Source organism: Phyllobates terribilis, unplaced genomic scaffold, assembly GCF_046119375.1.
Source record: "Phyllobates terribilis strain yellow unplaced genomic scaffold, ASM4611937v1 Scaffold_7__3_contigs__length_470593459, whole genome shotgun sequence".
Taxonomy (NCBI): domain Eukaryota; kingdom Metazoa; phylum Chordata; class Amphibia; order Anura; family Dendrobatidae; genus Phyllobates; species Phyllobates terribilis.
Window position 1 is genome coordinate 78,744,345 of NW_027362767.1, and position 17,273 is coordinate 78,761,617.

The following is a 17,273-nucleotide window of genomic DNA, read 5'->3' on the forward strand; positions in this document are numbered from 1 at the left end:
TGTGTTTTGGGGGTTAAAGTTCATTTTCTGGGCAAATATTGACTTTGCAAGTACAGTAATTGCTGTTAAGCTGATCACTCTTTGACATTCAGGAGTATATGCAAATTGCCATTTCAAAAAATGAAGCAGTAAACTTTGGAAAAATTACTATTTGTCTCATTCTCAATACTTTTGGCCATGTCTGTACAGCTGGATTCAGAACGACTGTGTCACACCTGTGACACTTATGTTATGGCAAAAGCGGACCCTTAACCCTGAAGTGCAGCTTTGTGACCTTCGTGATATCAAGATTTATATGTACTAGAATTATCACGTCGGTTAGTGCGATGGTTATTAGCTAAGAGGAGTCATAAGAGAACGTATGGCCCACAGAGTAGGCGGCCATTGATAATTAGGTTTCCATCACAGAATTCATTGATATTCTGCAGTTGAGGTTTTTTTTTGTAAATCCCATTCACATGCAGAGTAAAAATCTTGGCAGAATTCATTGCTACAGTCTCGACAGAACCTGTCTAATTGCCTCCACTAAATTACCACAGATCGAAACCATGTGTGAATCCGCTGGCAACTTAAGAAGCAGAATCTGAATTTCAGCCCCAGATTTTGCTCATGGATTCTTTATCAAGTCAGATCTACCATAGGCAAATTCAACACCGATTTGTCAAAAGTGTAAAAAAGTCAAATATTGCTCCAAAAATTACATTAACAAGCTAGAATACAATAGGGCTAGGCTAGATTCACACTGGGATCATGGCTTTAGTTTTTACTGGATCTACGCTGAATTGGCTGTGGTAAAGATTTTCTCAGTCTTGCTGCATAAAAAAAAGTTAAAAAATCCACAAGAAGCAAAATGAAAATAAACCCTGCTGTAAATAAGTAAAAAGCAAGTGCATTTAAATAAAATAGGGTTCTTAGTATAAAAAAAAAAAAAAAAAGTAACAAACCTAATTATTGTTAGAGTGAATAGGGCTTTACAAAAGGGGCAAGTCAAATATCCTTATTACAGAAAATGCCACTGCATGCTACATGCTTCTGTCAAAAAGCATTAAAAAAATGTTAAAAAGAAAAAAGTGAACACAACTCAATTTTTGAAAAAGGCACTAAGAAAAGCTACTTTTTCAGGAAGAATGAGTGCCAGTTATAAGGGGCTCTCTGGCGGAAAAAAGTTATGTTCTTTCTAGAACATGGGTGATAACTAGTGATGGGCGAGCACTAAAATGCTTGGGTACTCGTTGCTCGGGTCGAGCAAATTGGAATACTCGGGTGATTGACCCGAGCAACGAGCCCAATGTAAGTCTATGGGAAACTCGAGCATTTTTTAGGCGGATCCCCCCGGCGGTCTGCAGAGGGCCTAAAAATTGACCAAATCGATAGGAACAGTGCACAAATTACATGGGAACAGCATGGGGAAGACCCCTGGAAGCATTTCTGACTCCCAGGTCACTGCTGTGAACAACGATGTCAGAGGTATTACGCCACTTTTATGGGCTCCCAATAAAACATACAAAAATAAAGCCAAAATGGATTTTCCTGGGAAATATGTTAAGGAACATATATACAAGTCAACCCTGGAAAGTAAGGCAAAATAAATATACAAAAATACTCCTCCACACTTTGGGCTTTGTTCACACGTAGCGTTTTTGATGCATTTTTGCACTTTCGCATTGCTTTCAACTGTGACAAATGCATTCACCGGGAAATGTAATTTTAACATTTTACAACCTTATCTGGCCATGTGGTGTGTGAGACATGATCAGACACATCCTGTTTCATTTATGAAAGAGGGACTCTGAAAGTCACAAAGCCTATTTTTATAGGGCCATCAGGCGGCCTTTACTATTCTTAAAGGGTCAGCAGTCGGCCCTCGCTATTCTTAGAGAGCCATCAGCCGGGTATGCTTTGTTGTTCCCATTACTAAAGAGTGGGTCTCCTATACTGTTATTGCGTATGCAGTGAGTGGCAAGGCTGCCAAAAATTTGGACGAACCCCAATACCCATTTGAAAAGAGGAGGACCTCATGAAAACAATGTTCCCATTATTAGGAAGTGGGTCTGCCATACTGTTTGCCTATGCAGTGAATGCAAGGGCTGCCAAAAATTGGGAGGCACTCCAATGCACCTTGGAAAAGACGTGGAGGAGGGCCTCATAAAAAAATGTTCCCATTAGTAAGGAGAGGGCCTCCTATACTTGTAATGTCCATGCACTAAGTGTATGGGCTGACAAACATTTACCCCTGGGGGGTATACATGAACATACTGTATCAAAAACTTTTTTTACGGGCATCTTAAACACCCTTTAAAAAAATTATGTGGGTGTTGCATCACGGACCACGGTCACCCTGGTGATATGGTGGTGGAGGATGAGGATGAGGAAAAGGAGGAAGACGAGAGCAAATAGCCAAAATCAGGAAGCGTATACCAATGTGTGGGTGTGAAAAGGTGCATTGGGAATACACCTCCCAAAAAAAGACTATTTGAGTATATGTTACGCTGCTATCATTCAGTGGTGTTGAGAAGTCTGGCCCAATCCAGCCCTTGTACATTTTTATAAGAGTCAGCCTGTCAGCATTTTCAGTTGACAGGCGGATGCGCTTATCGGTTATAATTCCACCAGCGGCAATAAAAACCCGCTCTGATAAAACGCTGGCGGCAGGGCAGGCCTGGACCTCCAAGGCATAGAGAGCCAGTTCATTCCACGTATCCAGCTTGGATACCCAATAATTATAAGGCACAGAGGAATCACCGGAGACGTTGGTACAGTCAGCAAGGTACTCCCTCAGCATCTTCCCAAACTTTGCACTCTTTGTGACAGTGCCCCGCGCTTCAGGGACTGTGTGATGGGAGGGGCTGAGAAAACTCTCCCAGAACTTTGACAGTGTTCCGCTGCCTCTGCTGGATTGGAGTTGTGTCTCTCTCGCCTGTACTCCTTGGTCGTCCAACCAACTGTGACCTCTGCCGCCAGCGTTTTCAGATGGGAATTTTTTTTAAATAGTTCTGCAACAAGGGTCCCCTGGTACTGCCCCATTTTTGTAGACCTGTCCGCCTCAGGAATAAGAGATATAAAGTTCTCCTTGTAGTGTGGGTCTAGAAGTGTCACCAACCAGTAATGACTGTCCCCCAAAATTGAGAACGCGAGGGTCATGGGAAAGACAGCGTAACAAACTCAGCCATGCGTGCTAGACTGCTAACAGGCAAGACTTCCGTGTCCTCACCAAGAGGACGACTGACCATGCTCTCCTCCTCCTCCTTCCTGTCCTCAGGCCATGTACGCTGAACAGACGGTATGACAGTTGTGCAGGTACTACCGTCTATAGCGCATGAAACTAGCTCCTCCTCCTCTTCCTCATTGTCACCCAATCCACGTTGGGATGAGATGAGGCTTGGCTGTGTGTAATCACCATGTATGGTTCCTTGCTCCATCTCATCGTGCTGAGCCTGCAATGCATCCTCTTTGATTGTGAGCAGAGAGCATTCAGAAGACAGAGAAGCGGGATGGTGACGATAATTATGGAGTCATCGCTGCTCACCATCTTGGTGGAGTCCTCAAAGTTTTGGAGGATGGTACAGATGTCTGACATCCATGTCCACTCCTGAGGTCTTATGTGTGGAGTCTGAACTGAATACTGACGGCCCTGTTGAAGCTGGTACTCAACAACTGCCCTCTTCTGCTCACAAATCCTTCCCAACATCAGCAGTGTAGAGTTCCAACGCGTGGGGACATCACATACCAGTCTGTGAGCCGGAAGCTGCAAACACTGATGAAGAATGGCAAGGGCGGCGGAAGCTGTAGCTGACTTTCTAAAAAGGGCACACAGGTGGCGCACTTTGACAAGCAGATCCCAAAGCTCCGGGTAGGTTTGAGAAACCGCTGAACCACGAGGTTAAGCACATGGGCCAGGCATGGTACATATGTGAGCTCGCCTCGCCTCAGAGACACCACCAGGTTCCGGCCATTGTCACACACAACCATGCCCGATTGTAGGTTCAGCGGTGTCAGCCACACATCTGCCTGCTCTTTCCACTGTTCCTGGACCCTGGGGTTCGGCCCACAAAGTCGAGTGCTTTGCTGCCATGTGTCAGATCATGCTGGTGGTGGTCAGGCTGGTAGTTTTGCTACACCTGCTGATGCTGGCCTGGCAGGTGGTGCAAATGGCCTTTTTGGGGTTATCGGCAGAGTCTTTAAAAAACAATCAGACTCGGGAAGACCTAACAGTTATACTGCCAACTTCCGTCGTGTTGGTGTTACGGGGAACGGCTGCCCGCCTTCTGTCTGCGGCCCCCACACTGCTTCTTCCCGCCTGCTGGGGTGCTCTGCCTCCCTCCCCCCTGTGTGCTGCTGTCCTCGCTCAGCATGTCCTCCTGCCAGGTTGGGTCAGTTACTATATCAACCACCACCATCTTCCACTTCCGCACCCTGGTCCTCCTCCTGACTTTCTGGCAATTGTGTCTCCTCATGGTCCACCTTTTGTGACACTTTCCCACCATCGCCTTTGTATAAACGTGGCTGCTCAAATATTTGGGCATTGCTACATGCGATTTCCTCTTGCCCCGCTTCAAGTGGACCAGGAGAGAGGCCCGAATCTATAAATGGAAAAGAGAACAGCTCTTCGGAGTGTCCAAGTGTGGGATCGCGGAGTAGACTGTGACGAGCCTGGCGGCGCCAGGAGTGATATAGACCTGATGACGCTGTGCAGCCTGCCAATCACTGTAATGTCACAATCAACATGGCTGCGACATTACAGTGTGTGGCAGATAATCCCTGCATATTGATTGGCGCTCTAAAGACCGCCAAACATGCAGGGATGGGACCCGAGCTCCCGCCAAGCAACCGCGGAAATACTCAGCGAGTGTTGAGCATCTCAACCAGTGAGATGCTCTGGCGAGCACCGAGCAGTAACAAGCATGCTCGCTCATCACTAGTGATAACGTACTGATCCATGGGAACTGCACAAAATGGAAGAACAGGAAAATTATATCCCCGTTAGAATGGAGCTGTAGTGCGCATGCTTGACCTCCGCAGCATTCATGCCTTAGAGGGCTGCCGAGCGCTGCACTCGCTTTTTTTCGCCCCATAGAGAATGAAAGGGGCTGCAGCTGAGCATGCAGACTACAGCTCGATTCGAAGGGTAGGGTCACACGACCATTTTTTCCACATCTGCGAAAAACGATTCGATTACTTGCAGAAGTTTTTTTCATGTAGATGTAAAGAGAAAGAAAGTTGAGGGGAAAAAAAGAAAAAAAAAGTTTCTTCACTCTTTTAGCCAGAGAAAATCGGTCCACTTGGATCAATATAGGACATATCTCAGATTTTTTCAGCGGGAAAAAAAAAAGTGCACAGCCCCATAGAATATCATAGGTACGAGTGAGCACTCATCCGGCGAAATTGGTCTTGTGCACGAGTCCTAACAGAGATAAAAATTCCCCATTCTGACGGTCAATAAGGTTGTTAACCTGTGTTCACCAAAGAGCCATATATATACAGTTAAATGAAAAAGTTTGGGCACCCCTATTAATCTTGAGCTTATTGTTTTAGAAAACTTGGTGTTTTTGCAACAGCTATTTCAGTTTGATATATGTAATAACTGTTGGACACAGTAATGTTTCTGCCTTGAAATGAAGTTTATTGTACTAACAGAAAATGTGCAATCTGCATTCAAACAAAATTTGACAGGTGCATAAGTATGGGCACCCTTATCATTTTCTTGTTTTAAATACTCCTACCTACTTTTTACTGACTTACTAAAGCACTTTTTTTTGTTTTGTAACCTCATTGAGCTTTGAACTTCATAGCCAGGTGTATGCAATCATGAGAAAAGCTACTTAAAGTGGCCACTTGCAAGTTGTTCTCCTGTTTGAATCTCCTCTGAAGAGTGGCATCATGGGCTCCTCAAAACAACTGTCAAATGATCTGAAAACAAAGATTATTCAACATAGTTGTTCAGGGGAAGGATACAAAAAGCTGTCTCAGAGATTTAACCTATCAGTTTCCACTGTGAGGAACATAGTAAGGAAATGGAAGAACACAGGGACAGTTCTTGTTAAGGCCAGAAGTGGCAGGCCAAGAAAAACATCAGAAAGGCAGAGAAGAAGAATGGTGAGATCAGTCAAGGACAATCCTCAGACCACCTCCAGAGAGCTGCAGCATCAACTTGCTGCAGATGGTGTCACTGTGCATCGGTCAACTATACAACGCACTTTGCACAAGGAGAAGCTGTATGGGAGAGTGATGGGAAAGAAGCCGTTTCTGCAAGCACGCCACAAACAGAGTCGGCTGAGGTATGCAAAAGCACATTTGGAGAAGCCAATTTCTTTTTGGAAGAAGGTCCTGTGGACTGATGAAACCAAGATTGAGTTGTTTGGTCATACAAAAAGGCGTTATGCATGGCGGCAAAAAAACACAGCATTCCAAGAAAAACACTTGCTACCCACAGTAAAATTTGGTGGAGGTTCCATCATGCTTTGGGGCTGTGTGGCCAATGCCGGCACGGGGAATCTTGTTAAAGTCGAGGGACGCATGGATTCCACTCAGTATCAGCAGATTCTTGACAATAATGTACAAGAATCAGTGACAAAGTTGAAGTTACGCAGGGGATGGATCTTTCAGCAAGACATGATCCAAAACACCGCTCCAAATCTACTCAGGCATTCATGCAGAGGAACAATTACAATGTTCTGGAATGGCCATCTCAGTCCCCAGACCTGAATATCATTGAACATCTGTGGGATCATTTGAAGAGGGCTGTCCATGCTCGGCGACCATCAAACTTTACTGAACTGGAATTGTTTTGTAAAGAGGAATGGTCAAAAATACCTTCATCCAGGATCCAGGAACTCATTAAAAGCTACAGGAAGCGACTAGAGGCTGTTATTTTTGCAAAAGGAGGATCTACTAAATATTAATGTCACTTTTCTGGTGAGGTGCCCATACTTATGCACCTGTCAAATTTTGTTTGAATGCAGATTGCACATTTTCTGTTAGTACAATAAACGTCATTTCAAGGCAGAAACATTACTGTGTCCAACAGTTATTACATATATCAAACTGAAATAGCTGTTGCAAAAACACCAATTTTTATAAAACATTAAGCTTAAGATTAATAGGGGTGCCCAAACTTTTTCATATAACTGTATATATATATATATATATGGCATAGATATATATGACATATATGATATAGATATATAAATATATATAGTAAAAAAAAAAAAAAACTAGTGTGCACGTTTCACTTATTTATTATAACAATCAATGACTTGATATATTCTTGATCAATGCTAAAAGCAATAATATATTAGAATTTATTATTCACCGATGGTCACTTTAGCCATACACTAAGTTACAGCTGCAAACACTTTACTAACATTTCTTATATGTTATTTAATCCAATAAATTCTAAAAAAAAAAAAAAAAAGCTACATTTATAACCAATCGGAGAAGTATTAGAGCTGAATGCCAAGTCCAAAGTGTAAGAAGCACCAGTCATACACACTTGAGATCCCGGATAAGTGATATACACGGGAGCCTGTCGGATGCATCTATGGAGTGTTTTCCGGAAGTGCACGGAATATTTCCAAACTGCAAAATATTCTTTGCTTTAAAAAAAATAAAAAATGTCATATAAGATTACAGTTCTAGGATGTTGCATTCTTTTATTCTGTAAATCTTTGTAAAAAGATCTCCGAACTTCTCATCCCTCCATCTTTAGCCTCCTGTCGGGCTACAATGCCACTTCATGAGTGCAATGTAAAAGGCGAGCATTGTGAGGAGTCTTACCTAGAAAAACGGCATTTACGGATAAGTCACAGTAAGTCCGTGATACAAAGTATATATATATATATATATAAAAAAAAAAAACTTAAGGCATTTCAGGTATGGAAATGGCACAAACCTCTATTCAGATTAAGCAGAAGTAAAATATCACATTTGTTATGTAATCACGGTGCCATGTCTACTGTGCGAGAGCACAAACTTTATTAAAGTAAAATACACAAAAGCTAATTCCAGTTCAAGTCAGGAAATTCCAGTTAAACGCTACTTTCTGAAACACCCGTCATTCCAACAAAAAAACATTACCCTTTAAAATGTAGCCTCAATATTAAAAAAAAAAACAAGTTTTATACAATAATCTCATTTTCTGACAAATCATTCTACTGTATAAGGCAGCAAGAATAAAACAAAAAAAACAATAAGCCCTTCTATAAATCTACAATCATTTATACAGAAGAGATGTAAAAACTACACAAACAGAACATGTAATCATTAGATTTAAAGGCGTATTCCCATCTCCAAGATCCTATCCTAATATGTAGTAGGTGTAATAATAATAATAATAATAATAATAATAAATAATATTAGCAAGTACCTCCAATTAGAGATGTAGTATAGTTCTTCTGATACACCATTTCACTCATTTAGCTTAGATATCCATGATTACGACCACTAGCAGCTAACTGTCACTATATGAGTGGTCGCAACCATGGAGACCTAAGCTACTGCAATGCCCTGCACATGGGGTAAGCGACAATCGCAAATCAGAAGAACTATACTACATTTCTAATTGGAGGTATTTTCTAATATTATTATTACACCTACTACATATTGGGATAGGATCTTGAAGATGGGAATACCTCTTTAAGGCTCTGTTCACACCTGTATTTGAGACTGCGTTTTAAGACACTGTGTAAAAAAAAAAAATCTAATTGCAGTACTATTTGTTCCACAAAACCGCCGGCCACCATGATGGAAACCTAACAGGGCCCCATTGGGGGAACATAGGGAACAGTTGGGAGGTAAAGGCCCAGCACAGTCACCATTCATTTTCAGATTTCTGTTCCTAGATATGAAACACTAGTGCAAATGTGAACAGAGCCGGCAAAAATGAACTCAATTCAAAGTGTAACATATCCTAAGTAAACGACAAACAGGATATACCTGGAGCTTTCCATTGTGTGCAGGAGATCAGCACTAAAATTTACATGAGTGGTCTGCAAACCGTGACACTATGTGGACCTACAACTCACAATCTTAGAGGAACCTCACTGATTCCACTTTGATTTTTAGCACCTTTTGATGCGGATCAGAGTCGGATCAGAGTCGGATCAGAGTCGGATCAGAGTCGGATCAGAGTCGGATCAGAGTCGGATCAGAGTCGGATCAGAGTCGGATCAGATTGACCTGCTTGGAAATGGTTTTCCCAAGTGCGAGATTCACTTCAAAGTGGATCTGTCAGCTTTTTCTTGTCACATTTTTGCAAAATTGTGGCAAAAAAAACGCATCAGGTTCGGCCCATAAGAGCAGTGTATTACAGATAAAGGTTAGTACTTCTAAAACTCAAAATGGCATAACAGAAAATTGTTGCATTATTTGGCTGAAAAGAATAAGCCTGACCGGTGTATTAACAAGGAAAGTGCTACCGCCGCCTCTCCAGGTAGTGGCGGACATGCTGTGCACAATAATCACTTTTGCGCGCAGGGAGCGGGCTCCTTGATGAATAGATCGGAATCATAGAAGATGCTTCTTTCAGAGTTCCTTGCAGCCAAATAGTACAATTCCTCCCCCCTTTTGTGGCTCTGGCCACTAGGTGTACTGACCTGTTTGGTGTAACATGTGGACCTTACAGAGGCCACCATATACAGCCCATCTGTCTGGTCTCCCATACTGCCTTGGATGTGGGAGGGATTACTATAGGTAATTTTTATTTGACTCATCATTGCCATCTAAACAGCAGACAGTCTATTTCTTCGTGCCCTGCTAACATGGAGTTATAGGAAGCTTTCATGTAGGCGCTTTCATACAGGGAGAGCCATCATTCGCTATGGGCTCTCTAGGATGGGCTGGAGACCTGACAGGTACACGTTGACCTCCTCAGCCAGATTTTATTCCCTCTAGGTCGGACACTTACCATCAAAGAGGTTGTCCACTACTGTAGCATTGATGACCTAGCTTTAGGATAGATCATCAATGTCTGATCGGCCGGGGTCCGACAGCGGGCACCCCCGCCGATCATCTGTTATCAGTGGCTGCCACCACTTGCAGAGCTGCTCCGTCTTCTGATAGTGGCCGCCGCAGTTCACTACACATCCGCCTCCTATTGATTTGAATAGGAGGCGGATGTGCAGTACCAAGCTCCGCAAGCAACTACTTCTGGCAAGCGGCTGCTGCCACCGATAACAGCTGATCGGCGGGGGTGCCGGGTGTAGGACCCTGGCCGATCAGACGTTGATGACCTATTCTAAGGATAGTTCATCAATGTAAAGGTAGTGCACAACCGCTAAGTTTAATAAAGTCACATATAAACTGCAAGGCAATGCCAAAGATGACGCAAATTACGTCGAAGAGGATTCTTATACAAACCTGGTAATGGTCAAAGACTTCACTGTATTCATAACATAAATCATGATCTTGTATAGCAAGTATGTAAACCTAAAGTATTAATAAAGTATATATTGAATATTTACTTCTCTGGGCATATATTTAAGTAAAAAAAATACACAATCTATACATTTAAAAATGTTGAGACTATGTTTTAAAAGTATGTTAACCTCAATCCCCTGAGTCTTTCTATGCACAGGTCTTTTGACCGTCTCCATATGTCGAGGCTCTTCACTCGGAGTCCTGCATTGGCTTCCTCTGAGAAGGTGGCACAAGATGGGGAGGTAGATCATTGGGCAACTCATAGCCTTCCAGCTTAATCTTGATAAGATGCTTTGCCAAAGCAAATTCTTCCTCATCCAACAGGCCATCCTTATCATAATCTGCCAGTTTCCAGATTTTCCCTAAAACACTATTTGGCAGCTTGGAGTTCACCATCTCTTTCTTAGCGTTGACTCCAGAAATCTTGCCATTGATTGGAGACAATGTATAAAACAACTCATCGTAAAGCGGTTTATCCTTCGCTACCACCCACTCGTCTTCACCAACGCCCTCGCCAGCTCCTTCTCCATAACCTTGGTTAAAGGGGCCTTCCATGGTGCCTTCAAACGCTCCACCATGGACCATCTGTGGTGGCATGGTGCTCTCTTCCTCCCGAATCATACTCATAAGAGGGGCGATTTTATTGGCCAGCATGTTGTCTACACCTTCAATTAGCTTAGGCTTCAGAGCGTGGAATTTCGAGAAGTCGTACATCTCCAGTTGTTGCTGAGAATACATAGAAATTCAACATATTGAATATTTCTGGATTTTTAATACATTGATTATATGTAGCTGCCCAAGTATGGATTGCAATAATTTTACTCTTGGATGCTCGCAGTACAAGCCAAGTTCCAACATTTCTTAGACTCATCAATGCACAATGCTAGCAGATTCTCCCAATAATTCCACCAATTAACACTTGGCTCCAACCCATTACAGAAGACGTCACGTGCACATACCCTTAAGTTTAAGGTCACAGGGCGACTTTGGCCAGGACAGCTGCGGTGCAACCAAGGTTCGCTCAGTGCCATTGCTACATTGCAGTGAAATAAAAGTGAATGGGGTCGCATTGCAACCTGGATAGTAATGCAACTGCAACAAGCAAGTTGCAAAAAGTCCAACCGCTTGAGATTCTTTTTGCGACTTTCTTGTCACAGTGCAACTCCATTCACTTGTATTGCAATGTCGAATGAATCTTGGTTTGTCGGGGCCGAAGTCGCCCCAGCCCTATGGAGAAATCAGTACCTGCATTTTCTTGACCTCAGGAAAGTCCCCAGGTGAAATCTGATGTTCTCTCTGGATCTGCAGGAAGATTTCCGGCAGCTTGCTTATTAACTCCTTCTTCTTAGTATCTTTCCCAAACATTGCAGGCATCTCTTTCCTCAGGTGACTTATGATGTAGGCATGTACCTGCAAGATGGAGAATAAAAAAATAGTTATTCATGGAGGAAAAAAAAGTGCTTTTATTTACTTTTTTATCAGTCAAGCGAGGATTTCCTTTCCTAGTCTTGCTATTTCCACGATTGGTAGCGACGCCGTTCTGTGCACAGGATGAAAATTGGCAGAATCGGTGAGCTGGCTTCCTTCCTTTTTCAGATGGTAATACCCTTATCAATTTTTGTGCAACCTTTTGGATTGCTTCAGCCTGACAATGTGACCGTGAGGCCAGAAAAGCTTGTGCATCCCCTGATGTATAGGTTACCATTTGACCTTCCTGCTGGCTGTTTAAGCAGCCACTAGATGGCAGACTGTCACCAAGAAACAGACACTTGTGTTTACGTCTCCATATCGGGGCGATCACCCACGTAGCAAAAGTCTCCATATCACGGTGAATAACCCGCGTAGCTGTTAGAAAGGGAAACAAACACTGATCTGCAATTTTACTGCAAATTTGTGCAGTTTTTCAAAGTATTGATAGTTTTGCAGATATAGTGAACTTAAATACAAACCTATGCAGCCAATAATAATTTAAAAATCATCTAAACATGCCATACACAATCCATCTAACCACAAAAATAATAATAAAAAACAATAATTATTGGAATAATGATGCATATATTTTTTTTCCTTTGATTGAGTGGGATAGAAAAGTAAGCGGGGCATGGGCTGGGTGACTATAGGTCACTATAGATGACACTTTAAGGGGCTATTAGCCTTCTCTTCAAAACAGCATGTGAGAGCACCCTGAACAAGGTCAATGTTTTTTAAGGTAACCAGCACCAGACTGAGGAGGATGACGGGTCTGTTCAGGACGTCTTCATTTACGAGCATGATAAATAGCAGGAATACATAGCAGGAGTATAGGACAGCCTGTCTTACACAAACAAGTCGACAAAAGTTGCTGTGTCACGTGTACAGTAAGACCACTAGTGATCAGATAGAAGGGATCCAGCAGCAATCCGTTGGCAAAAAAGTTGTGTAGACAACTTTTTAACATGTTTTCAAAAAAACTGATCTGTGCTGGATCTGTTTTTTTTGGGGGGTTTTTTGTTGTTGTTTTTTTAATCATTGAAGTCTATGGAAAACGGATCAGTTAATCAGCCATCCGTTTTTCTTTAATTTCTAACGGATCTGTTTTTTTTTGCTTACTGAATCTGTTACAGATGGAAGAAAATGATCGTTACTGGACGTGGGAACATAGATGGATGTAATTAAACACCTTTTAGGCTATCAAAATGCTCTTCGCATTTACCAATAGTTAAAAGAGTTATTTCCATCTCAGACGGGAATAAGTCCGTCCAGCTCTTAGCACTGGAGGTGGAAGAACAGAATCGGCTAAGAGCAACCGAGCTACACTGGGTCCATAAATATCATTCATTTCTATGGGAGTTACAGAAACAGCGCAGCTCAGCAGCTCTCGGCTGATTCCGTAGCTTCACCCTTAGTGGTCCGAGATGGAAGCACTTCATTATAAGTATTGTACAATAAATAGTAGGTTTTACATTATAGGTAGAAATTTTCTCTTGCTTCCCCCTGCCCAGGAGCTGTGGTATGATCAGACCATGTTCCTGTACAGTCAGACATGGCCATTACACAGTACACAGCAGGGGAGCATTTATAAGATTATCTCAGCACAGGAACATTTTATTTAAACACATCCAATTGTAGAAATTAAAATCAACTTTTGTTAGTGGGAAAACCCCTTTAAGGCTAGTTCACATGCAGTATATTTTCAATGGAAAGAAAACAAAGCATTTTACAAAACAAGCAAAGCAAATGAGATTTCTGAAGTCTCGTGCTGCTTTTTTCTTCTTTCGTTGTGAATTTGGCCCAACAAAAAGTTTTTGCTTTTTTTTTCCCCTCAAATCTGCAGCATGTCAATTCTTATAATACTGAAAGGAAGGAGCCAAGAGCTAGTCAATCAAATACAAAAATTCCCTGTATTAAATAGTACTCAATAGATAAGGACATATATGGTACATATATATAAAAAGATGATTAGAAACAAGACTGGGTTATTCAATGTGTGGGGTCACACAAGTATTGGAGCAGAGGGAGTAAGATAATCAAACCATTACTAAAACAATGATGGCAAGTACTATATGTCAAACACCTAAATCAATAGCAGCCATACACAAGACAGCAGGAGAGATGGCCAATCAATCCATTTGTAATATGTCTACGTGTCTGACCCATATATAACAGGAACACTATGTCTGACTATATACCCTGCATTTTATAAATCAACATGTAACACTCTTACCCATAAGCCTCTGTGTGACGCCAGACTGCAGCCCCAACGCGCGTTTCACATGGGCTTCCTCACGGGGCTGTGACATGTTGTGTTAGGGTTACCTTTATATAATACCGTCACAGATGTTCAGGCATGAATTGCGGTGCATGTAATTTCCGGTGCCCGTGGTCTGTATACATCACTCCCTTGGCAGCCCATGTGACGCAAAGGGTCAGGGGAAATCCCCCTTGGCTCCTTCATTTCAGCATTATACTCTATGTTTCTGGAGTGTTTAGTCATTTCACTATGTTTAGTGTATAAGGCAGATCTACCACTCTGCCACTAACTATGTTTTCTGTTCTGATGATATTGTTTCAGCATGTCAATTCTTTCAGCATTTTTCACCCGAATGGAAAAAAAATGCAAGTAAAAATGCGTCAAAACCACGTATTTTAAGCAGCTTTATTTCCTGCCAGAAAAATATGCTGCAAATACTCAACGTGTGCACATACCCTTACTGAGTGTCATTGAACCAGAGCATTACAACTACCATATGTCGGAATTTTGTGTGAAGATTCATGTACGGCTATGTGTATCAGATTTACCATATTGCAACCTGCTTTATTAGTGACATATGGACTCCCACTGAATAGAACACGAAGGTAAGTTAGTAATGGAAGTAAAAACTGAAATTTCAATTCTTGGCACTTGTAAAAAAAAAAAAAATAATAAAAAAAAAACAAAAAAAAAAAAACAAAGCCCCATGTATTCTATATATACACATGGGTGTGACCCGTGCAGTTCTGTCGTTCTTGCTCTGCTTCGGTCGTCTTGGTTGTACTTTAAAAGTGATTGCAAAAGCAATTATGCAACTGTGGAAAACTTCACCAACTACCATGAGTAACCATTTAATGAAAGCCTCAATGGACGAATACCTCAAGCTAAATGAAATTAAACACCATTGTGCCGTGTACAGGGCTATTATTATTTGTATTTCCTCATATCTCCTTCCAACCAAACAAGAACAATGGGGATCACAAAGGAACTTTCCTTTTCAGATCTCATCAGCACATGTTGTCCTCATGAAGGTGAATGTCAAAACCATCCATGAATAATGGAGGTATAAATAGACAACATGTAAGTAAATCAGCACATCTACATGGATATTATGGGGGAATTAGGTTCATACAAAAAGAAGAATCAAGTATCAAAACAATCTTCCAAAGTTGCACTGATCAAGAAGGTATAAGACCAAGGGAGAAGAGGCAGCAAGGGTCAGCTAAATCTCATGTGTGGGACCACCACCACTTTCTACCAATCTCACAGAAGAAAGGAGTTTGCTCAAAAGGTGCACTACACTACTAATCTCAGCCCAGAAAGAGCATGGCGTCAGCTAGGGGACCGGAGACTGGCAATGCCGAAACACTGAGCTGCCAAAATTGTATGACGCCTAGAGGGAGCCCATCGATTGAGGTGCTAGACCGGTATACTGTTGGACTGAACAGAAGATAGGCCAAAGACCATGGTCAATGCGATGGGCAACTTGTGCCTCTCAGTTTATGGATGACAGTCATGCCAAATGAAGACTTGTTGGTGAGCCATCACATGTGATTGGAGTCTATTGGGGAAATGATCAGCCCGTGAGGGGAAAAGTTTGAACCTGGAGAAGGCTTTTGTGATTTCATGTAGCTAGGTAGAGAGAATCCCTCAGGGCCACTAAAAACTTTAGGTGAAATCAGGTTATCAGCACAGAATGACTGTTCAAACCAAGTAGAGGTGCTTGCTGCACCCTTGGTGTGGCCAAACAGTTCAGTGCACCTTTAAACGTATTTGTTTTACCTCGATCTCAATTCAGCCCCCTGGTTAATTGACATCTCTGGCTTTATAGAGTAAACAAAGGGCAGAGATAGAGGGAAAACAAGCAGGTGGGAAGGTGCACTTAACTGTTTGGCCCTGCCATGGTGCACCGAACGCCTGTACTTGGTTTGAACAGTCATTATGTGCTGAGAGATACACTTTTAAAAAGGGATGTCAGCACAGAATGACTGTTAAAACCAAGTACAGGCGTTCGGTGCACCATGGCAGGGCCAAACATTTAAGTGCACGTTTCGACCTGCTTGTTTTCCATCTATCTCCACCCTTCTCTGGCTCTATGAAGCCAGAGCTGTCAATCTAAGAAGAGGGGGGTGGAGATACAATGGAAAACAAGCATGTGGGAAGGTGAACTTAAATGTTTGGCCACACCAAGGGTGCACCGAGCGCCTGTACTTTGTCAGCACAGAATGACTGCTCAATCTGAGTCCCTTTTAGCCTGAATCATGCCCTGGAGGAACCGTCCTGAATAGCATTGGACTTGTAGACAACGCCCATGCAGACAGATGAAAAATGTGTAGATCTTGCCCATTTACAGTCATTGCAACAAAGACAGCAAAATAAATCTAACATAGGACTCCATTGTCAAAGGTGGCTCCGCACTCTCAAAATGATGTCCGGATGTAAAAATGTCAAACAAATGTCAAAATGATAAGAAGGTATACAACTACGTAGAGGAAGCCTAAACGAAGCTTGAAGGATCTGACATTCAACAAAGAAGGTGAGAAGAGAACCAGATTTCCCCTTCATAACTCATTTTTCCAGATCGACATTAAAAATGACATTAGTTACACTATCAAAACCCCAAGTAAACCTACAGCTACCAGTGCAAGAATAAGAGGACAAAAAATGTTAAGAGTCAACGTAAACCTCAAAAGGAATATTAAACAACCAACGTGTACTGATCGGACTAGAAATAGTTTGTATTTTTTTCATGGAATATGTTCCTATAGGATAACAAGACAGTGTGAAAGGCGTCCTTGATAGGGTCACATATTTCACTGCGTTCCTTACATAGTGTTTCTCCAGAACCATGGATACATGGACACAACTGCAGTGATAATCAGCAGGACTTACCTTATCTCCCTTTCAGGAGGCTCCTCAATGTCAGTGGTTGATGCCCAACCTAGTGATTTTAGGAATCCTATCATAGTTCTATGTTACGTGGCGGTCACAAGAAGATATTCACATGTCTTTTAGCGGATATGTTGTTCTGAAGAAACTCCCATCCCAACAGTCGCGGAAAATCAGGTTCTTGTAAAATTACACCTTGGATGGCGAGGTGATGAATGTCACTTACAAGAGCTGTATGTTT

The 17,273-nt window shown here is 42.2% G+C and overlaps 1 protein-coding gene across 1 annotated transcript in view; it reads right to left on the reverse strand.

The window, feature by feature from the left end:
* Positions 1 to 8,683: 8,683 nt before the first annotated feature.
* EHD4 (EH domain containing 4) overlaps positions 8,684 to 17,273 on the reverse strand; it is a 56,038-nt gene continuing 47,448 nt past the window's right edge. The window contains exons 5-6 of the mRNA XM_073638837.1: positions 11,659 to 11,823; positions 8,684 to 11,139 (exon numbers count right to left, since the gene is read on the reverse strand). Coding sequence (XP_073494938.1) covers positions 10,603 to 11,139; positions 11,659 to 11,823 — 702 coding nt within the window. The 3' untranslated portion in view covers positions 8,684 to 10,602. The remainder of the gene's footprint in view (positions 11,140 to 11,658; positions 11,824 to 17,273) is intronic.